Genomic DNA, 24,179 nt, shown 5'->3' with positions numbered 1-24,179 from the left:
AACTTAATAAAATGAAAAATATTCAACATATCACTATCAAGCCAACTGCATGCCCTGGGTACTGATGTTACAAACCAAAATTAAAAAGAATTAAGTTTTTATCATTTATAGAAAAAAAATTATGCGTTTCGGGATGCACATCACTCTTAAAAAATGTCATTTGCTATAAAAAACTAATTTTTGAGGGAGATGGAAAAATCAATAAAATTTTATTAAAAAAAAATTTGAAAAATTTATATATTTATAATCTATAAACAAGATGTTACAAATCACTAGTTTAGATCATCTTCAAACTCTTAAGGGTTTAAAAGTTATAGCTGTCAGAAAGTGAAGGGTTTTTCAAAATGTTCAGCTAAGTGTCAAAATTAGTCAAAAAGTAAGAACGCATATTGTAAGTTCACCCAGCACACTCCAATGAGAAACTCCTTTAATACCATCTAATGTAGTCATGGCTAGGTAGTCTTACGAGAACATCTAGTCACATAGCCTACTCAACCCACAAGACACGAGATAACGCATGCACAAAGTCAAAACATTTTTCTTTTACTAATATGCTTCAAGAAATATATTACATTACATCACATGCATGCTCATTCTCTTGCTCCTCACTCTCTCCCTTTTTTGCATGGTCGTCTTCATTCTTAGGTGAACCTTTGCCCCTTCTTTAACAACAAACTCTACGAGAGACTCTCCCAGTCATCACCCTCTTCTCAACTTTCTCAATCTTCTACATTATTTTTCTTCTCATTGCTACTCAAATCTTTGACTCCAACGAATACTATCTCCTTGACTCTCACACATGTGGAAGAAGTCATGTCCAAAACAATTGCTCTCCAATTTGTATGTACAGTTGTCATCTAATAGTCGTGCCCTCTAACATGAGCTCCATGTCTTGACATGTCAAGCCACACATCACTCCCTCTATCATCCTCTTGATTCAGCACCTTTGCCATTATAATTCCCTCTTACATGCATCCACCCATGCCCCTATCATAGCACCTTGATTCTCTATTTGTTGGGTCCTTGTACAATCAAGATTTGTTGCTCCTAGTCAACACCCGTCTTCAGCCTTATCGGGCTTTTAGTCCATGCTAACTTCAATGTTCCAATGAATTCGTGAACCTTTGAAATATTTTGGCACTTCGATCTTATGGCAAACTAAGACTTTCACAAACCTTTGAAGCTCTCTCCCTTAGCTATTTTGCCTATTTGGAGATTCAGCGATTTGGCTAACTTGACCTCGATCAAATCACTTCTCAAACCATTTGTTCCGTTTCTTACTCTATTTCTTCAATGATTCCATGAGTTTTCAAACTAAGGAATGCATCAACAAAGGCTTTATAACATCATTTGTGTTTCCACGATCAGTAATTTGGCAGAACTTCAAACTAGTGAGCCACTTCAACAAACCAAAGACTTTGGAAATTGAGAAGCTTGCTAAAACTATGTTTTTGATAGTCGACTATTTGACAGATGTTTGTATTGTCAAAGCTTCATGACAATTGATTTTTGTAAATTCTAAAGGGAGCCCTAAACCTGAACCAGCTGATAAACAAAATGATACCAAGCAAAGAGAAAGTAATAATAGCAGCAGTAATCAAAGATAAAATAAATTTACTTATTGAACCCTCATAATTGACACCATAAAAATTGAAAATACATGAATTTGAATAACAACAGATTGCTTTATTTTAAAGCGAGATGCTTTATTTTTTAATAGAGATTTTCTTTATTGCAACTTAACAAAAAATTACAAAAGGTTGTGTATATGTAGAATTTGCAGCCTCGAAGAACAAATCGTGACTACAGAAAACAATCAAAAGACTCTAATTTAGGATAGCAGTTCTAATTATTGCAAGTATATACTCAGCATTAAAAAACACATGGAAAGCTACGATGAGAAAAGATAATTGTAGCTAACTATCTTAGAGAAAGAGGAGGCATACTGCATTTTATTTGCAATATTCGATTAAACAAAAGCGTGCTAATTATTAAAAACAAACAAGAACTAAACCAATGGTCCTAAGGGAAAAACTAAACATGGACTGCTTATACAATGGTGCATGGCAATGAACTAGAGTTTGAAGTCTATTCTGGAGTTGCATGATTGCAACATCAATTGTCTACATACTTCCCCTTGATGCTGAGAGGGCTCACAATCTTATTTCGAAGTGCCAAAAACTGAGCTTTTGCAACTACCTTGGTGAAGATGTTTGCTAGCTTAAGTGCTAATATGTTTGAAATCAACTTCCTTCTTCTGCACCAAATCCCTAATGAAGTGATATTTCAAATCAAAATGCTTTGTTCTACTATGATGGGTCGGATTCTTTGTTAATTTGATGGCACTTACATTGTCACAAAAAACCACTATAGTTTGAATCTGCATCTCTCCAATTTCTTCTAAATATTTTCTAAGCCAAAGAACTTGTGTACCTGCTGAGTAATTGCAACATATTCTACTTCTGTGGATGAGAGGGCAACAATGCTTTATTTTTTTGAGCTCCAAGTAATCAAAACAAAACCAAATGAGAAACAATTTCTAGATGTAGACTTGCGATCAACCATACTACCTCCCCAATCCGAATCATTAAAGAAAACAAGACCGAACCTTTTAGAAGAGTAGTAATGGATACCAGAATTTCGAGTGCCTTTCACAGACCTCAAAATTCTCCTGGTTGCCTTCATGTGTATTTATGATGGATTTGTCATGTATTTTGAAACAAGTGAAACTGAATATGCAATATCAAGCTTTGTGTGGGTTAGAAACATCAAAATCCCAACAATACTTCTATAAGTTGTCTCATCAACTAATTCAGCACCATCATCTCTACACAACACAACTCCATGAACACTTGGATTGGAGGATGGGTTACAATCACTCATATCAGATTTCTTAAGCATATCCTTTGCTTACTTTGTTTGAAAAAAAAAATTCATCCTTACTTTGATAAACCTTCATTCCGGGAAAATATTTCATGAGACCTAGATCTTTCATTTCAAATTCATTCATCATATAAGCTTTGAATTCATCTTTCATCTTAGAACTACTACCCATATACATCAAATCATCAACATAAAAACTTATAATTAAAAAAAATGATTACCTTATTGTTTGTAGTAAAGGGTAGGTTCACTCTCACTTCTCTAGAAGCCATTTTCCTGAAAGTATCCATCAATCCTAGCATACCATGCTCTTGGTGCTTGCTTGAGGCCATGCAAATCCTTCTTCAGCTTGTAGACATGATGCTTTTTTCCTTCCACTTCAAAACCTTGTTGTTGTTCCACATATACTTCCTCTTCTAAGTACCCATTCAAGAAGGCACTTTTCACATCCATATGACGCATGCTCCAAATCTTTTCAGCTGCTAATGAAATCAAGATTCTAATAGTCTCTTGTCTTGCTACTCTAGTGCAAATTCTCTTCATAATCAATGTCATACTTCTGTGTGAAGACTAATCTTGTCTTATGCCTTTCAACACTCTCATCACTGTTAAACTTAGTCTTGTAGAACCATTTGGTGCCAATCTTCTTGTTGTTATGTGGAAGCTATGTAAGCTCCCAAGTGTCATTCTTGTGAATGGAATCCATCTCTTCTTTTATTGCTTGCATCCAAACCTCATTAGTACGTGCATCTTCAAAACATGATGGCTCAAAATCAGTCTTAGTAAATAAAGAAAAATTCACTGTCTCACCTATTAGAGTTTCTTCATGTGTTTGATTTGCACTCCTTTGATAAATATTACTCAATCTTCTTACCTTCCTTGTAGAACTGGGAGTTGAAGTTTGACTTGCTTTTTGAATTGAAGAACTAGATAAGGGGCTCCTTGGTGGATTTGTAGCACTTGAAAAAGAAACATTAGTGGGCTGCTCATGATCAATATCATCAATAAAAACATCATTCAAAACAGATTTTGGTTTCTCAACATGGCCTTTCTGATGACCATAAACTCCCTCTTCATAAAAAACTACATCTCTTGAGACAATAAGCTTATTAGTGAGGGTATTATACAATCTATAAGCCTTTCTTTTCTCACTATGACCAACAAAAATGCATGACTCACTTTTTGCATCTAACTTTTGTCTATTATGATCAGGTACATGTACGTTGGCCAAATAACCAAAAACTTTGAAATGATTAATATTAGGTCTTTTCTCATGCCATGCTTCATAAGGAGTCATCTTTTTTAGTGCACTAATGGGGCTTCAATTGAGGATATACACTACTATAGCAACTGATCTCCGCAATAATAATTGCTCAATCCCTTGGTTTGTAACACGATCCTTGCCATTTCAACCACTGTACGATTTTTCCTTTCAACTACCCCATTCTATTGAGGTGTGTATGCAATGGTGAGTTGCCACATGATGCTATTCATATCACAATAACTCTGGAGAGCTTTTGAACAAAATTCTCTTAATTTCCACAAGGGCTTTGAATCTCTTGAATGTATCAAGGGCTTAATCTTTGGCCTTCAAAAAATACACCCAACATTTTCATGAGTAATCATCAATAAAAGTGATAAAATATGATGAAATACCCAAACTCTTTGTTTGCATAGGACCACAAATATCCAAATGAAAAAGTTGAAGTGGTTGATGGGCCCTCCATGCATTGGCCTTTGAAATTTTTTCCTTGCATGCTTGCCTTTAGCACATCCTTCATAAATCTCCTTGTGTTCTTCAACCTTGGGCAAACCAGAAACTAATGTTTGTGATGTTAGAAGCTTCAAACTATGAAAATTTAAACGTGCATACCTGAGATGCCATAACCAACTTGTATCCTCATATGCCGTATTGGCAAGGCTATTGTTATGTTCACCAAACTTTAAAGGGAGTATCATGTTCTTTGTCATAGGCACAACAGTGACCACCCCGTTGCCTCGATCCTTATCATAGATGGTACAATTCTTATTGTCAAATACAACTTTATAGTTCTTCTCATATAATTCCCCAACACTTAACAAATTATGCTTCAACTATGGAGTGTAATAAATATCTTGAATACTCTTCATAGTATCATACCCTCTTTTGTGTGGACCTCCATAGCTCCTTTTGCAACAACCTCCAATGATTTGTCATCACCAAGCTGAATCTTGGATTTGAAACTTTCATCCTTTGTTGAAAACAACTTCTCATTTCCTATCATATGGTTAGAGCATACAAAATCTAAATACCAAACATCTTTACTATTGTTTTCACCTTTGGCATAAGATAAAAATAAATGATCTAGAGGATTCTCGTCACCTTCTTGAGTGCATAATTAACACTTTTACTTTCTTTCAATCTGCAATCTCTTTCAAAGTGCTCATACCTATTACAATGATAACATTGAACATTTCTCTTATCAAATTTTTCTCTACCCCTTCCTCTAGAACCACATCTTCCTCTTGAGCCACCTCTACCTCTATTTCCTCTCAAAGTATTTTGATTTTGAACTTAATCTTGGCCTTGATTGCTTTTGGTGTTGTTGTCATCTTTATTTTTTGTGATTTGTAATTTGGAGGAAAACGCTTTCTCAACACTTTCAAAAGAATCTCTCAATCTCTCTTCATGAAACATCAAAGATCCAACTAGTTGATCAAATTGAAAGTTTGTCAAATCCTTACTTTCTTCTATGATTGTGGCAACATGATTCCATTTTGGTGTCAAAGTTCTCAACACCTTTTTGATCAAAACCTCATTCTCATAGTTTCCCCTAGTGTAGGCATTTTATTGACCACATCTTTAACTCTAACACAATAGTCACTTATACTTTCAGCTTCTTGCAGCTTCAAATTCTCTCTTCAATGTTTGTAGCTTGACATTTTTTTCTTGTGCACTACCTTGGAATGCTTCTTGTAGAGTCTTCTAGGCATCTTTGGTTGTTGTTGTAGCTGAAATTCTTGGAAATGAGCTCTTATCAAGAGCTATTTAAATGTGAAACAAAGCTTGAGCATTCTTCTTCCTGGCCTCCTTCTTGGTTGTTCTATCATTGGCGGAAAGGGTATTCCATTCAGCTGGCTCTTGGTAACCTAATTCAACAATCTCCCACATATATTTTCCTATCAAAAAGGTCATCATTTTTATGCACCAATAATCATACTCATTTCCATCAAATTCTAGAACTGGCATTTGGTTAGAATTTGATGTGATTAACTTTTGCGAAATTCCAACAACAAAACTTCAACCCAAAACAAAATTACCTGCTTTGATACCAATTGTAAATTCTGAAAGGAGCCCTAAACCTGAACCAGCTGATAAACAAAACAATACCAAACTGAGAGAAAGTAATAATAGCAACAACAATCAAATATCAAATAAATTTATTTATTGGACCCTCATAATTGACATTGTAAAAATTGAAAATACATGAATTTGAATAACTACAGATTGCTCTGTTTCAAAGAAAGATGCTCTATTTTTTAACAAAGATTTTCTTTATTTCGACTTAACAAAAAATTACAAAAGGTTGAGTATATATAGAATCTACAGCCTCAAAGAACAAATCATGACTGCAAAAAATAGTCCGAAGACTCCAATTTAGGATAGCAATTCTACCTATTACAATTATATTCTCAACATTACAAAACACATGGAAAGCTATGGTGGTAGAAGAGAACTGTGGTTAACTATCTTAAAGAAAGAAGATGCATATTACATTTTATTAGCATTATTTGATTAAACAAAAGCATGCTAATTATACAAAAAAACTAACTCGAACCAAACTAACAGTCCTAAGAAAAAAAATGAACATGGAATGCTTGTACAGTGGTGCATGGCATTGAATTGGATTTTGAAGTCCATGCTAGAGCTGCATGATCGCAACATCAACTATCTACAATTTTCTCATCGATGATTGATCAAATAGGTGAACTATTTCAGCAAAACAATTGATTTGCAAACCCAATAAACCTTCAAAATTCCCTAACTTGGCCATGAAGCATAACACCAAAAATCAACAAAAACAAAGGAAAGACAAGTGGAAAAAATTGAGATGTTTTTGGTTGATGTTGGACCTAGATGCTCCTACATCAACTTTTTCCTCTCCCACTTGCAGGTCAATGGGAAGTTGTGACTTCTTCCCTCTTTAGTTTGTTTTCATAGTTTTTAAATCACCATTCTTTTTTTTAAAATTCTTTTTCATGGTAGTTTGATTTATTTTCTTTAGGATTCTTTCTTTTTATTTATTTATCTATCTATTTTATTGTTTATAATGTAATTGCCAGTTCAAGCTTCTATTGAAGAGGGGAGAGGTTAGACTAGCTAATAAAAAATGGATTGATTGACAACCAAACAAGGGCAATACTAACAATTGTGTTTCTGAGACGAGGGGACAAGGATGGGGTACCCCCACCATCCCACCACCGCCACTGGGACATCTAGAGACACCAGGACGTCTAGACATCTCAGGGACTCCTAGGAGTCTCTTGGCTGTCTCAGGGATGCCTAGGAGTCTCCCATAGCCCCAACTTAGAAATTTGAACCATAAGCAAAAATGGTGGAAAATATGTGAAAATGGCATCCTTGTCTTCAAGCTAGTTTCATTCTCTTCATCAGATTTATACATGAAATATAACATTTAAATATGTCACATATTGAAATTTGACTTATACTTGATGTTATATTTCATGTAGATATTGGTAGGATGTTTGAGAGTGGTTTCAGATATTTAGGAATGCAAATTCTAGGTTTTAGAAGATTTAAAAAAATTTACACAATCAAATTTCAGTAATTAGCAACCTCCTATCAATATTCTTTCGCTCTCTCTATCTCACTCTCTTTGTTTCCCTTCAACTTAAGGCCTATCACTCTTCCTCTAACTCCTCTCTCAATCTCATTCTCTTCTTGTTCCCTCGAGATCTAGACCTATTTCTATATCTCTCTCTTACCCAAACCCCTGCTAGGGGTGCTACCCTCAACCTCGTTTTGGTGTTGCTCCCAAACCCCCATCAAACTATAATTCTAAACAAGTAATAAGACAATGATTTTTTTCCACTAAATTTTTATTAATATTTTTTATGTAATAAGACAATGATTAATCATGATCATAAATCATATTTTCGTTAATCTAGGTGGACCATTCATTCTCATGAGAGATGGGTTCTTGTGAACCACCACTCGTGAAACATGGGTCAATGAGTTTGACTCAAAAACTACACAGTTGAACCCTGATAGCAATATCATAGTTTGACTTGCTGTGGAAAATACCTCCTACTTATCCATTCAAGAAATCTTGCAGAATCATGAGGAATGGTTGTTTGATTCTGGTTAAATAATGCTTCTTGTAAGAGTGTTGGGATTGGTAGCATTAAAAGTAAGATGTTTGATGGTGTTGTAAAGACGTTAATAGAGGTAAGACATGTACCTGAACTGAAAATAATTTAGTTTCCTTGGGAGTTTTGGATTCTGGTGGTTATAATTTCTCTTGTCAAGGTGGTACTGAAAGTGTCCAAAGGCAATGTAGTTGTCATGGAAGCTACAAAAGCTAGAAACCTTTACAAGTTAGAAAGGAGTACTAAGATAAATGAAGCAACAATAATATCTAATGAGCTTACTCATTTATGGCATAGTCAGTTGGGTCGTATGAGCAAGAAAGGGCTCGTTTATGACACAATCAATTGGGTCGTATGAGTGAGAAAGGGCTAAAGATACCATTAAAGAAGTTAAGGTGGAGTTTGGTTTCTCTTGGCTTGTAGAAAAGGTGGTGAATGGGCATGAATAGGTATCAGGTAAATTGTTGTCAAGGTAGAAATTGTTGGATTTTGACAACAATATAACAATAAAACAATAAACAAACCATATCTTTTTTAAAAAATTAGTTTTTATCTTTTAAAATTATATATATATATATTTGTTGCCTGAAGGCAAAGAAGAGTTGAGAAATGCAATTATTATAGCAGCAGCTGTGGATTGTAATAGTTTTCTCTGAAGAATAAGAATACCAATACTTTGCCCCATGGATGTTTCCTCGACATTTTGTCAAGGTTTTACCACATAAATCGATGTCTTATGTGTTATTCTGTTATTCTATTTTATTCTTCCCATTATTTCTTTACAAATAGTTTATTCTGCAATATTTAATTTACTGGATTTATGCTTTTGCTTCCCACTATCTCTTTCACACTTACCATATTATATTTACATGTATTCTATTCTAATCAGAATATCGTATTAATACTTTCAACTGATTATAATATTATTATATTGCATACACCTTTAGTTTCTATAATTGTATCTCTAATTTGATAATGTCATGTATATCAGATTCATATTTTGATTTTCAACTGTTTCTTTTGTTCAATTTTTTGGTACATTTTTCCTGTCAACTTTTAGTTTATTATTTCTTTACATCCTTTCTTTCACTTTTTTCCTTTGGATTTACTTACATCCCTTTGATATTGTAACACCATCTTTCAAATAAACATTTTTACAACAACAGTTCCAACTTTATAATAATAGTTCAATAATTTTACTTGAATTGATTAAACCATTATTAGCACTAAGTTGTAAACTTTTGAGTTTATGGTTTAAAGTGGCACATGTAATAAATTTTTTAGGAGTTCTTTTTTTTTTTGTTTTATTTTAATTTTATTCCTCTTTTGTCTCATTTTATGTTCTCTCCCTTCCCACCAATGGATTCCCCATCTTTATTGAGCAAAGTTTGTAATGTTATAAAAAAAAGTCCCTCTTTATGATGATGAATCATGGAATTTAAATAAGTGTAAAATCACTGCCTAAACAATCAGTACTTCTCTATTAATGCCTTTGCTTGTCATGGAAATTGATTGCTTGGTTGTGAACGTTAATTCTTTGTTACTTTATTTTCGTCTCTGAGACCAGATTCAACTTATATACCTTATCCACTTACTGTTATTATAAATGTATAGAGTCTATACTCTATAGACAGGCTAAAATGTTTTTATCATTGTGATCAGCTGTGGATATTACTGCTATTTCTTTGTCTATTCTCTTTATTATAATGGAATTTGCATATTCTGATATCAATATTTTGGTACAGCTACGTTATGCAGCTCTTGATGCAGCCGTTCTTATTTCTATATTCGATGTTTGTTGTGAATCTTCATCACGTGAAAGTGCAGGGACCCAGCACACATCTGATTGGCCATCGCTAGTTGTATGTTGTTTGTTTTCTTAAAGAAAAAATCTCTTTGCTTACACTATTGTTTTGTCCATCCTCAGGAAGGCATTCTAGAATAAAGTTTGATTCATTAATATTTGATCTTCAATTTGAAACAAAAATATTTGAATTTGTTGTTTCAGAAACAGTACGGAACTTATGAGAAACACAAAAGAAATCCTGAAGTCCTTTCGGAAGCTGATTTAGCTGGTGCTTCCATAGGAGATGAATTTGCAGATAACCGGGTTTGTAATTACTTATAAGTTATTATGTTGATGACCTTTACTCTATACTACAGTTGGGCTTGTGCCTTCTAGGTATGTTGGAATCTCTATAACCGTTAACTTTTCCGTTTATGACTGCTGCTGTAATAACTAATGGAGCTAGATTAAACAACATACCAAAACATGGGATGTTTGTTTAAGTAAAGTTTCTTTTCCATCTTAATGGCTAGATGCATGCTTGTAATATTTATTTTCTCACCACCGGTAGATTTCAAGAATTATAAGGAAGCAAGTTGATAATACATGTCAATCAAGAGCAGTAAGGCTGAATCGATGGTTAGTTCTGGATCAGATGTGCATATATGCTTCTGCTGAAATTCAGATGTAAAACTTGCATTAGAGGAGATTTAAGAAGTCTTTGTTACATTGAAGACTATCACCTCTTACATTTGTAATTGTTGAATCTATTGTTTTTATGGTAGTAGTTTTGTTAGACACGTGGTAACCTGATTTTTTTGTAAAAGCATTAAGAGTGCGGATAATTGACAAAATATCTTTTAATCCCAGATATTTGATAAAATGCAGGATTTCAGGAGGAACAGCAGTACTATAGGACCAGCTGGAGGATGTTGGAATTGTGGGGGAGATCATTATAGGAATAAGTGCCCAAACAAACCAGATACAACCACCAAGCCACCAACCAGAATCTGTGCAACAGTGAATAGGCGTGAAGGACCAGCTAGGGGATGTTGGACTTGTGGCGGAGATCATCATAAGAATGAATGTCCAGAAAATCCTAATAGAACAACGAAGGCTCGAGCTAGAATCAATACAGCAGCAGATAATCAAGCTTCCCCCATTGAACTTCAAAGTACTTTTCTTGGACAACCTATTTCTGTTTTTTCAGATTTACGACCAATTGATAGCTTTGTTTCTCCAAATGTGTTAATTAGATGCAATGTTAATTATAAAAATTTAAGGTGAGAAAAGATGAGGTAGAGTTTGGTCTGGTAAAACTTAAAGAATATATTCCAGCTTAAGGGAAGCACAAGTTGATCTAGCTGTTACAAAAATTGAGTAAATGTATGGCATGATTCTCGAGAAGGATTGGTTTAGAAAACAAAATTCATGCTTTTTCTTTTTAACAAAATGATTGAATGCTTGTAGTGCTTTCGGGTATCCAAAGGCCATTAGTAGCTAGAATGATAATAGCTATGTAGATCAGGAGGGCTATAAGGAAGGGAAGCATGTTTTTCTTAGTCAAGATTGAGAGGGGAAGTGAAGATACAATAGCCAATGTTGAAGATCATCCAATTGTGCAAGAATTTTGAGATGACTTTCTTAAGAAATTCTTAGGCTTGCCCCAAAAGCAACAAATGATTTCTCAATTGATCTTATTCCACAAGATGAGTCTATCTTAAAGGCTCTTCTCCATAGCAAATGAATACTACTTAATTATAAGAGTATAAAATGTAGTTGTAGGATTTAGTGGAGAAAAACCTAGGTTGATCTAGGCATCACCATGGGCCATCTCAGTGATCTTAATTAACAAAAGAGATGGACCAAGGTTGTGCATTGATTGCTAGATGTCAAATAAGGTGATTACAAATAGATACCCTCTTCCCATAATTGATGATCTATTTGACCAAATGAAAGGGGCCACAATTTTGTTCAAAATGGAAAAGACCAATTTATCTAGTTATAACCAACCTAGGATTAAGAACGAGGATATCCCAAAGAAATATTTCAAACTAGATTGGAGACTATGAGTTATCAGAGGTACAATTGGTTTGACAAATGCACCATTTGCCTTTATGAGTTTTATGAATCATGTTTCTATAACTATTTACAAAAAAATGTACTAGTGTTCTTAGATGATATTCTAATTTATTCCAAGGAGCCATGGGAGCATAAGAAGCATTTCATGGTACTGTAGATATTGGGAGCATAAAATTTATAGAAAATTAACCCAAATGTCCTTTCAATTCAAGATACACCATCTACGACATATAATATCTGCCATAGGATCCAAGCAATTGTCAAGTATCCTACCCTAAAAGATATTTTGAAAGTGTATTACAGATTTTTCCAAGTCCTACCAAAGATTTGTAGAGAATTTTTATAGATTAGCTAACCTATAAAATTTCTCCAATGGAAAGAAAAAAGATTTGAGTAGATCAAAAGGTATCAAATTGCTTTCCAACTATTGAAACAAGCCCTTACCACCACAATAATTTTGCAAGTGCCAAATCTAAAGTAAAAATTTGTAGTGTGGATAGATCTACTTCATTGGATGGATTGGGAGGAATTTTGATGTGGGATGGTTGTGTAATCACATTTTAGTCCAATAAATTGAAGGATCATGAATTCAACTATCCTACTTATGATCAAGAACTCATAGCAATTGCACATGCATTAAACTCCTAGATGCACTATCTTGTGGGAAGACCATTCAAATTGAATACATACCATAAGGGATTTCAAAATATATTCACATAATATTATGTAAATGCATGATAGAGAAGATGGTTAGAACTCCTAAGTTATTACGTGATGTTTTAATAACACCACTAACTTCCAACAAAGACATTCAAGATCAAGAAAACCAAAATGTACGTCATGTTTTTCAATAAATGGAAAAAAGAACGATTGCAAATTTTTATTCATTAATTTATTCACGCCCCCTTCTCTCTTCCTCTACTTGCGTCTTCATGTCTTGCCTGATCTATCCTCTAAACAAACTATCCTTGACCCTTCCTCCACTATTGCCCACACCAAATCAAATAACTTCCCCATCAATTCATTAACCAAATCTTGCCAAAAGGAAATGTTTAGAGATAGAGAATGTAGGAAAAAACAAGTAAGGTCAATGCCCCTACATCAGGCTCCCCTAGAGACAAAAGAAATCATGAGCTTCGGCTCATGAGGTCATCAATAAAATGACCATATTGAGAGATATCAACTACAAACAACCAAGTGGCATCCTCCAAAGGATGATGCTGCCATTTCACCAAATACTTGAAATACTCCTTTCTGTGGGTCTTCTTGAACAAATACTTCTCCAAAATACACTCAATATCCAATTGAGCTAGCTTGGTCACTTGTTGTTCCCAATTGGAATTCAGCTCTACCTGTGTTGTAACTTCATCTTCATCACCCTTGTAGTAATTTAAATCAGCTACACTGTTCAAAGATAGGTGAGATACTCATGCCTCGAGGAAGGTCGATCTCATCTAGGCTTTAGCTAAAAAAATCCTGAGAACCTTCCAAGGACCTATATTTTTCATTTTAAGTTTGTTGTATTCACCTGTAGGAAATCTTTCTTTCTTAAGATGAGCTAAATCAAGATCACCCTCCTAAAAATTAAGTTCCATCATCTTCTTATCAGCATACTGTATGAATGACTTTAACAAAGTCTTCTCCGTCTACACTTCTCCTCTTGAAATTACCAAGATCTCTGAGCTCAAATACAACCCCTAGGAGCATGCCATAGAATATATAGAATGGTTTGAAACCTATACTCCTATTTTGAGAATCATTATAAGCAAACCAAGGTTGTGCTAAGACCATATCCTAATTCTTAAGTGTGTTCCCAACAAGACACCTCAACATATTACTCAAACTTAAGTTGACTACCTCATTTCGACCATTCGTTTGGGGATGGTAAGCTAAACTAAAACTAAGATGTGTACACAACTTCTTCCAAAGAATTATCCAAAAGTGACCCACAAACTTAGTGTCTCTATGAAATACTATACTCTTGGGTATACCATGTAATCTCACCACTTCTTTGAAAAAGATTAGTGGTATATTCTACATCACTAGTCTTCTTGCAAGGAATGAAATAAAACATTTTAGAGAACCTATATACAACTATGAATATAGAATCATTTCTTATTTGAGTCCTAGGAAAACCCACAACAAAATTCATACTTACATAATCCCATGGTCTATGTGGAACAGGTATTGGTTGGTACAAACCAGTGTTTTAATAGCTACCTTTGCATGTTGGCATACCCTGCATCGATCCACATGCTTCTTTACATCAGCTTGGATCCTTGGCCAATAATGTGTACTCAATTATAGGTAAGTCTTATCATATCCAAAATATCCTACTAAGCTAACATAATGTTTTTTCATCAAAATATTCTCTCATTCACCCCCCTAGGTATGCACAATTGATTAATTTTGAATAGGAAACCTTCTTGCAAGATAAAATTAGTCCATGGTCCTCTACCTGTTAATAGGATTGTTGCAAACTTCATATGCATCTTTGAAATCAAGATCATCCACATATAGATCCTTCGGCAAGCTCTCAAACCCAATATTGTTAGCCTAAATCTCACATTATAATAAACTTCTTCGACTCAAAACATCAAAATCCTTATTTTCTTGCCCACTATTATGCTTCAATATAAAATCAAAACTTTGAAGTTATTCTACCCATTTTGCATACCTCTGATTCAGCTTGTGCTGGTGGTTGTGAATGAATTGTATTGCATGCTTATCTTTGTAGACAACATACTCCTTCGGAAGCAAGTAGTGCCTCTACTTCTTCAAAGATTGTACCAATGCATAAAATTCAAGGTCATGGGTTGATTTCCTCTTAGCATCATTTAGTTTCTTTCTAAGTGACTTTTTCTTCTTAGCATAAGCAATTGTTTTCCTTATTGATTGAGAATAACCCCTATTGCTAAGCCACTAGCATCACATTCAACCTAGAATACTTTGCTAAAATCAAGTAATACAAGTATAAGTTGTTCATAGACTTTTTGTTTGAGAAATTTGAAACTCCTTTCAGCATCTTGAGTCCATTCAAACTTCATATTGTGACCCTTGATTGTTTCAAGTATAGTAGCAACTATATGACTTAAATTCTTAATAAATTTCCTATAGAAACTGGCAAGTCCATAAAATATCCTTACCTCATATGCACTCTTGGGTGTAGGCCAATCAATAATGGCCTAAATCTTCTCCTTATCCATTTTCAATCCATCCCTAGACACTACAAAACCCAAATAAATCAATTCAATCTTCATAAACACAATTTTAAGATTGAGCGGTACCTTCTCTTCATGCAACCTTTTTCATAACTAGCCTTGAGTGCTATAGATGTTCTTCCTTCGACTTGCTAAAAACCAATATATCATCAAGATACACTATAACAAACAGTTTCATAAGACCATTCATAAGTCTCATAAAAGTATTAGTTGCATTTGTGAGCCCAAAGGGCATGATCAATCATTCATAAAGTCCATCATTAGTTTTAAATATTGTCTTCTACTCATCCCCAAGTCTGATCCTAATCTAATGATAGCCACATAGAACCACTCAAACAGTCCATTAAGTCATCCATCCTTGGGATAGGAACCTATATATGATAATAATTTTTTTAATAGCTCTAGAGTCTGTGCGCATTCTTCATTCACCTTCTTTCTTAAGTACTAGTATTGTAGGAACAACACGAGGGATAAGACTCTCTTATCAATCCTTTCTGAAGTAATTTTTTAACCTACTCCCTAATCACCTCATTCTCCCTAGGAGTCAATCTATTTGCAACCTTGTTTGGAAGGCTAGCTCCTAGAATCAAATCTATATGGTGACTAATACTCCTCACGGGTGGCAACTCATTAGGAAAATTAACTACCACAATGTCCATGTGCTCTTTCATATATCATGTATCTCATTAGGAAAATCATCCAACTTAAGAGAGGTAAGCACAATCTTAGCCTTGATTACCAAAGCAAATCCCACTTCTTCATCCTTCATGGCATGTAGAAACTCTTTCCCACTTACAAACATTACCATGTTGTTGTTGTTGTTATTGTTGTTCTCTTCTTGTTGTTGCAAAGGTAACAAGGTATGCTTGATACCATCCTTCTCAAAAGTATAATTGTTACTTCTTCCATCATGTATGGCTTTCTCGTCAAATTTCCAAGGTCTACATAGCAGCACGTGACACACATCCATAGACATAATATCACACATAACACTATCCTTATAGCTACCTATTTGAAATTTTATTAAGGATTTCTCATCTACCAACAACAAATGCTCCTTTTGTAACCAAGAAACTTTGTGAGGTGTAGGATGTTTAGTTCTCTTAAGGCCTATTCTTTCCACCATTTCAATAGCCACAATATTTTCAATACTACCATTGCCTATAATAAGTTTGCAGCACTTATCTTTAGCCTTGAACTTTGTCTTGAATAAATCTCTTCTTTGTTTGGTTGTCTATTCTTTGGTTACTTCAACAAAACTCTTTTTAACAACAAAGACTCTCTTGTCTCAAGTTCCTTATTGTGATAAGAAGGTGATCCCACACTTTCTTAGTCTACTTTCATAATTTGATTGCTTCTTTTAGGCCTTGTGTGACCTTCTTGTGGAAACTCAAGACACTCCAACATTTATGACCAACATACTTGTTACATCTAAAACACTTCCCAAAGAAATCTATTCCTCTCCCCTGATAACCGCCTCTTCCAAATGGTCTTCCTCGTCTGTTTTGATAGGCTCCTATTTTCAGATTGACTTCTCCATTGGAACTACTACTCCCTTCATCTTGATTATCGAATTTTCCTCTTCCTCTATAGCCTCGTCCTCTACCTCTTCCTTGCTTATTTTTCTTTCTCATAAGCTTCTCCTCTGCTTTAATAGAAAATTATCAACTCATCTGGCAACATGTATCTCAATCCATTAAGGTATCTAGCTACCTTCTCCATATCTTCTTCACTATGTCTTGATCTAATCACCAACTTGTAGAACCCGTCTGTATATTCTTTCATAGACATCTCCTTTTGCTTGAGATTTAGCAACCTTCTGAATATATTGGTTTGGTAATCTTCTGGAAGGAACTTAGCCTTCAGTTTGGCAACCATCCTATCCCAAGAAGTTATTGTTTCCTTATTTTTCTTTCGTCTTTCTAACTGGACATAATCCCACCACATAGTAGTGTGGCCTTTGATTCTTGTACAAGCAAACTTGACTCTTGTAATGAAATAGCTTGCACAAATGAGAAACAAAATATGAAATGTATTGAGAATGATATATAATAGCATTAAATAATAAGCCACTTCGAGGGGGTAGACCTCCTAATATCTCTAATGAGAACACACTGCACAATGTGATCCTAAAATAAGATAGACTTCCTCTTTTATATACCATATTTATGCCTAGTATATCACCTTGGCCAACCTAAATATGACTATATAAGCCTAAGACCAACCTAACTAACTAAAAAGCAATGTAATAATGAGTATGACTTAATTAGGAGTTAAGGTAGTCAAAATCTGACTACTCATAACCATATGTATACTCTAGGATTAAGGGCATAACATGACCCCCCTCTTCAAAGAAGCATTGTTCCTAATGCTAACTAAGTGTAGATTCTTGAGAATGAACTCTTCATCTTCCCATGTGGCATCTTCAATTAGTAGATTTTTCCATTGAATGAGGTATTCATTTAGTATTCTTGTCCTTAACTTTTTTGTACATGTTTAGAGAATGAAATCTAGTTCTAATATGATTATTTCTTCTTCATCAAGCTCTAGCGATATTGTCTTTGTAGGGATGTTATTCCATATTACTTTCTTCAAACAAGAAACATGAAAAACTAGATGCATCTTACTTGTTGGTGGAAACTCCAACTTGTGGGCAACACTACCTATCTTTTGCATGATCTGATATGGGCCATAATATTTTGGTGACAACTTATTATTCTCTATTTGGTGCTTCAATGATAATCACTTATAAGGTTGCAATCTCAAGAATACCCAATCCCCCACTTCAAATCTTATTTCAATATGATGTTTTGTTGCTTCATTTGATTTTGTGCCATGGCCAAATTCTCCTTGAGTTTTGAAAGTACTTGTTGATAAAGCATGTGGTTCTCCACGGCTTGAACTTTTGTTGACACCCTTAATGATAATTTGATGGAAGGAGGTTGATATATATATGGTGCCATAAAAGGAGTCATTTTTATGGGCTATGGAAAGAAGTATTATACCACCATTCTGCTAGTGGTAGCCAATCTATCCATTTTGATTGCTTACCTAAAGTGAAACAATGTAAATATCCTTACAAATATTTGTTAATAACCTTAGTTTGTCCATCAGATTGAGGATTCTATGAAGAACTATGAGCCAATTGATTTCCAAAACATGAGAATAAATTTGTCCAAAAGTTACTAGTAAGATAGGAACACGGCCAATAACTATACCATGTAGGATTTGTATATTCTCCAAAAATGTTTTTGCCAATATACGTGTTGTAAAAGGATGTGATAATGCAATAAAATGGGCATATTTAGTGAGGCCACCCACCATTACCTTGAGATCTTGGGAGACTTGTAATAAAATCCATAGATACCTCTTTCCAACACTTGCTAGGAATAACTAAGGACTACAAGAGACTTAGTACCTTAACTATCTCTCCTTTATTTATTTGACAAACCAAACATTCAACCACAAATTTTTGAACATCCCCTTTTAGTCCTTCCCAAAAGAAGTCTTGCTTGACTCAATGATATGTCTTCAAAAATCCTAAATCACTGCCTATTTGAGACTCATGAAGTTTTGTGAGAATCTTTTGTTTGAGAGTGGAATTCTTGCATAGGTATAATTGCTCTTTATACCACAAGGCATCTCCCTTCTAAATAAACTCATTTGAACTATTGAGATCACTCTGTAATTGTTGAATGAGATTGCTTGTAGCAACATCATTTTTCCACTCTTCTTTAGCTTCTTCTACCCAATTCACTTGTAATATTGAAATGACACACAATATAGCTTCATCTTTTTCATCCTTCCTAGATAATACATCTGCCATAATTTGTTTCTTTTATTTCTTGTATATGATCTCAAAGTCATACTACAACATCTTAGTGGCTCATTTTTGTTGCTCTTTTGAAGACAGTATTTGTTCCAAAAAATATTTTAGGCTATCATAATCTCTCTTAACTTTAAAGTGTCTTCCCATTAGATATGGCCTCCATTAGTTGACTGCATGTAGAATAGATAACATCTTCTTCTCAAAAACAGGTTTGAGTTGATTCTTACCCTTTAATTGACAACTCTGAAAAGCAATGGGCCAACTGTCCTACATGATAATTGTTGCAATACCATTACCTAAAGAATTGCATTCCACAACGAAATCCTTGTTAAATTTGGGAGTAGCAAGAATTGGAGTAGTGCACGTGGCCTCTTTCAATTTACCAAATGCTACATTAGCTAGCTCATTCCATTGAAATGAATTCTTCTTCAATACAATTGTAAGTGGTGCTATTATACGACCATAGTTCTTCACAAATATTCTATAGTACCCGATAAACCCCAAAAAACCCCTTAATTTCTTGATGGTTTTGGGAATAGGCCTTTTCATAATAGCCTTATTTTTTTGAGGATCCAATTTTACTCCTTCATGTGAAACTATGTGTCCCAAGTACTCCACCTCCTTGAGACCAAAAGTGCTATTGGAAAGCTTAGCATATAGTTGGTGATCTTGAAGAACTTGTAGAACTATATCAACATGATGTAAATGTTGTTGGCATATGATGGAGCAATGATAATGTATGTTGTCATTGATGTCAATAAGTTAACAGGTATATGGTACTCAAGCAGGTGAACCGGTATGAACCGGTATGATGACTGGAAGCGGCTATAGTCAACCTGGATGGAGTGAACCGGTGTCGGGGTTCACAGTTTGACTACCGGTTGGTAGTCGCAGTTCAGCCCTAGGGTTTCCGGTTCGGTGCAACCGATGATGTTTTGTGATGAGTTAGTTAAGAACAAGGATAAGGATCAAGATGCCACATCATCTATGTGTATGTGAAGGATTTCTTCAAGGATCTTGCGGTGAAGATCGAATGCATTGAATGTCTACCTCGGGAATGTGCGTTTTTCTTAGAGGTACGTAAAAAATGCATGATGGGTTATTGTTTTCCAGTTGCGGTGAAGATTGGACGATGCAGAATAACTTGAGATCTTTCTCAGATTATCTTATTCTATGCAATGCATCTTAATGGTCAGGATTGGACTACTTGTAACTGAAAACCTAAATGTTTAGGATTTAGTGTTTATGCTACTGATCTAATTGTTGTCTATAAGGTCGATGATGTTTGCTATTGTTTGTGTTGGCAAAATTTGTGTGTGTCCACATGTTTTGATACTTGCCAAACTAGAAGTGAGGAGTCTGCAGAGTGTGCTTGCAGAAGAGAGGAACTGAAAAGGATTTGCCTTAGCAAAGTAGTGTTGTTATCAAATCAAAGTCTTACCTGTTGTCTTCTAACCATTTCAACAGAAGGAAAATCCCTTGACCGGGTATCTTTAACAGGCTTGTTGTGAATCCTCTAACCAGGTGACTCAAGCTCATTGAGTTCTTTAAATCCTCTAGCGAGGTAACCTTTAACAGGGTTTATAGTCATCCCTTAACCCGGTGATCCCTAACAGGATCGGTTCCTAACAAAACCTTATAGTAAAGTCTTTAACCGAACTAGGCTCCTAATAGAGCGGACTTCAAAAGAGTTCAAAAACAAGCTTGTGGGTATTCATCCCCACTATGGTTTTTCCCATTTGGGTTTCCACGTGAAAAATCTGTGTCATGGGTTGTGTATTTTTCATGTGATGATTGAGTAGTTTTTGTTCAATTGTATATGCATGCAGAGCTAATGGTTGTGATATTACTAATGCAACTCATGCATGATTAAACTGGTAAAATAGGTATCTAGATTTGAAAATTGTTGGATGCTATTTGAAGGACTTTTGTTTTACCGGTTTAGTTGTCTGAAGTATTTCTGTTAACCGGTATTGCTATGGTTAAGTACAGTGATATAGACAACCGGTTATCTATGTTCAGAGAGTGTCAAAATATTAAAGCAAGTCTTTGACCACACTGATTCATCCCCCCCTCTCAGTACCGGTTAGAGTATTAGTTATTCATCAATTTATATCAGAGCACCTCCAGGTCATCGGTGATATAAGCTTAACCGCTTGAGGCAAAAGATCTTGCTTTAATGATGAAGAGGGAAGGTCCTAAGTTCAATAGGGACAACTTCAAAATATGGAAGGACAGAATGAAGATTTATATCAAGAGTTTGGGTTCCCAACACTGAAGCTATGTTGAGAATGCGTATGTAATCCCTACTGCCACTCTGACCGATGATCAGAAAAGAGAGATTCAATAAAATGGGCAAGTCGTGGAAGCCCTTATTAGCAGCCTATCCGATATTGAGTTCATTGATGTACAAGATAAGGACAATCCTAAGGATGTTTGGGACACATTGGAAACCATTTATGGCGGTGATGAGCATGTCAAGCGAGCTAAGGAAGAAAGCCTCAGAGGAAAATTTGAAGACATGAGGATGGTTGAAGGTGAGACCATTTAGCAATATGGCATAAGGATCAAGACTGTGGTTGGAGAATCAAGAGCAATGGTGGAACAATTGACGATGCCACAGTTGTCAGTAAAGTTTTGAGATCATTGTTACCGGTCTATGCAATCAAGGTTGTCGCTATCCAAGAGCTAACGTGTATCGACAAAACAAAGGTATCCTTAGACTCTATTATTGCTAAATTGATTGCATATGGATTGAATGGCTATGATGGTAGAATTCAGAAGACTGAGTAATCTTTCAGAGCATCTGCTTCCTCCGTACCTACTAGGAGAGGAAAAGAGGTTAGCACTAGTTATGAATCCAGGCCAAGCAGAGATATGGATGATGAGGATATTCTGATGGATTTTGAAGCTCTTCTCGCTAAGAGACTTCCAAAAGGCACCGGAAAATACAGAGGTAAGCTTCCTTTGAAGTGTTTATCCTGCAATAAGATAGGACATATAGTTGTTAACTGTCCTAACAATGACAATAAGGATAAACCGGAAAGGTTTAGAAAATATAAAGGAGGAAGGAGGTAGGAGAAATTGTCTTGTTGCAGTGGATGAAGGTTACCGATGAAGAATCTGAGGATGTAGAGAGTGAGGACATAATGTTTGTAGCTGTCAAGGAAGAGGTGTCTGACCAGAAAGCCCTTGTCTCTCACATTGACAACTCTAATGAGTGGATCATTGATAGCGGGTGTTCTCACCACATGACTGTTGACCAGAGAAAATTTCTGACTCTGGAAGAATATGATGGAGGTGTTGTCCACTTTGGCAACGATGCACCCTCCATGGTAAAAGGAAAAGGATCCATCTCACTGAATGGAAAGAGTAGTGTGGATGATGTCTACTGGGTGGAAGGCCTTAAGAACAACCTTTTGAGTGTTGCTCAGCTGAATGACAAAGGACTTATTCTGGAGTTCAAAGGTGGGGTCTGCAAAATAATCGGAAAGAGTGGTGAACTTATTGCCAGTGGTAAACAGACCAAAGGAAACCTGTTTCAGCTGAATGCCCAGATCAGTCAGTGTCTGATGGCGAAGTTTGATGACAGTTGGATATGGCATAGGAGACTCTATCATATAAACTTTGATAATATAGTAAAGGCCAGTAAGAGGATTGCCTTTGCTGAACAAACCGGAGAATGCCTTGTGCAGAGAATGTCAACTTGGGAAGATGTCTTCCTCAACATTCAAAGGTAAGTCTTTTTCAACAGAGAACTTACTTGATCTAGTCCACACCGATCTGTGTGGTCCAATGAAAACAAGAAGTATTCAGGGAGATTGGTATTTCGTGATTCTTACGGATGACTGCTCAAGAATGATGTGGGTCACATTCTTGAAAGACAAGTCTGAGGCGTTTGGAAAGTTCAAAGCCTTTAGAGCATTGGTTGAGAAGGAGAGCGACAAAAGAATAAAATTCCTTAGAACCGATCAGGGAGGTGAATTCGCTTCTGATGAATTCAACAAGTATTGTGAAGAGAACGACATCAAGAGGCAGTTGTCTGCCCCAAGGACACCACAGCAGAAAGACATAGCAAAGAGGAATAACAGGACTATAGTGGAAGCGGCCATAACTATGTTGATCCAAGGAAAGGTAGCTCACACATTTTGGAGAGAAGTGGTAAGCACTGAAGTCTATACAATGAACTGCGTACTCATTAAGAAAGGTAAAGACAAAACCCCTTATGAGTACTAGAATGGGAGAACTCCTAATGTAAGTTATTTCAAAGTATTTGGCAGCAAGTGCTATATCAGGATAGGTGAGCATTTGAGCAAGTTCGATGCTAAGTGTGATGAAGGAATATTTCTGGGATATTCCACTAAAAGCAAAGCTCTCAAGTGCTACAACGATAGGACTCAGAAAATTGTTGAGAGTATCAATGTCAGGGTTGATGAATCCCCTGAGAAGCCTGAGGAAACCGACAACAATCAAACAGAAGAGGAAACGGGTTTAGCCTTTTGGGAATCGGTTACCAAAGAAACAAGTGACAAACACTACAAAGACCTCAATGTTTCTATACCGGTAGAAGCCGCAGTAGGAGAAGAATAAGATGAAGTGGGAGAAGAAGAGGAAAAGCAAGTGGAACCAGCTAGGGTCATTCCTAGGTATGTAAAACTGCATCATGATCTAAATCAGATCATTGGAGACAAAGATGCAGGGATACTCACAAGGAGAAAGGTGAAAGAAAACTCTTGCATGATTTCAGAATTTGAGCCTAAGACCACTAGAGAGGAACTTACCGATGAAGACTAGATAAAGGCAATGGAAGAGGAGATGGACCAGATAGAGAAGAATGCAACATGGTCCTTGGTACCCAAACCAGAGCATAGGAATGTCATAGGTACCAAATGGGTCTTTAGGAATAAGCTGAATGAAGAAGGCACAGTGGTAAGAAACAAGGCAATAATTGTATGCAAAGGATATGCTCAGGAAGAAGGAGAAGACTATGGAGAAACTTTTTCCCCAG

General features: G+C 35.6%; 1 protein-coding gene across 4 annotated transcripts in view; it reads left to right on the top strand.

Annotated features, from left to right (window-relative positions):
• Positions 1–24,179, top strand: part of LOC131038409 (uncharacterized) — a 101,925-nt gene that overhangs the window by 57,093 nt on the left and 20,653 nt on the right. For 3 of the 4 annotated variants that reach the window (XM_057970839.1, XM_057970837.2, XM_057970836.2), the window contains 3 exons: positions 9,999–10,115; positions 10,262–10,363; positions 10,928–11,446. In XM_057970839.1, coding sequence (XP_057826822.1) covers positions 9,999–10,115; positions 10,262–10,363; positions 10,928–11,326 — 618 coding nt within the window. In that variant the 3' untranslated portion in view covers positions 11,327–11,446. Of the gene's footprint in view, positions 1–9,998; positions 10,116–10,261; positions 10,364–10,927; positions 11,447–24,179 lie in introns of those variants that run through there. The other variant, XM_057970838.2, reaches the window with a different exon arrangement.

This window comes from Cryptomeria japonica, chromosome 2 (assembly GCF_030272615.1).
Source record: "Cryptomeria japonica chromosome 2, Sugi_1.0, whole genome shotgun sequence".
Classification (NCBI taxonomy): Eukaryota; Viridiplantae; Streptophyta; class Pinopsida; order Cupressales; family Cupressaceae; genus Cryptomeria; species Cryptomeria japonica.
This window is presented reverse-complemented; position numbering and strand designations above follow the sequence as displayed.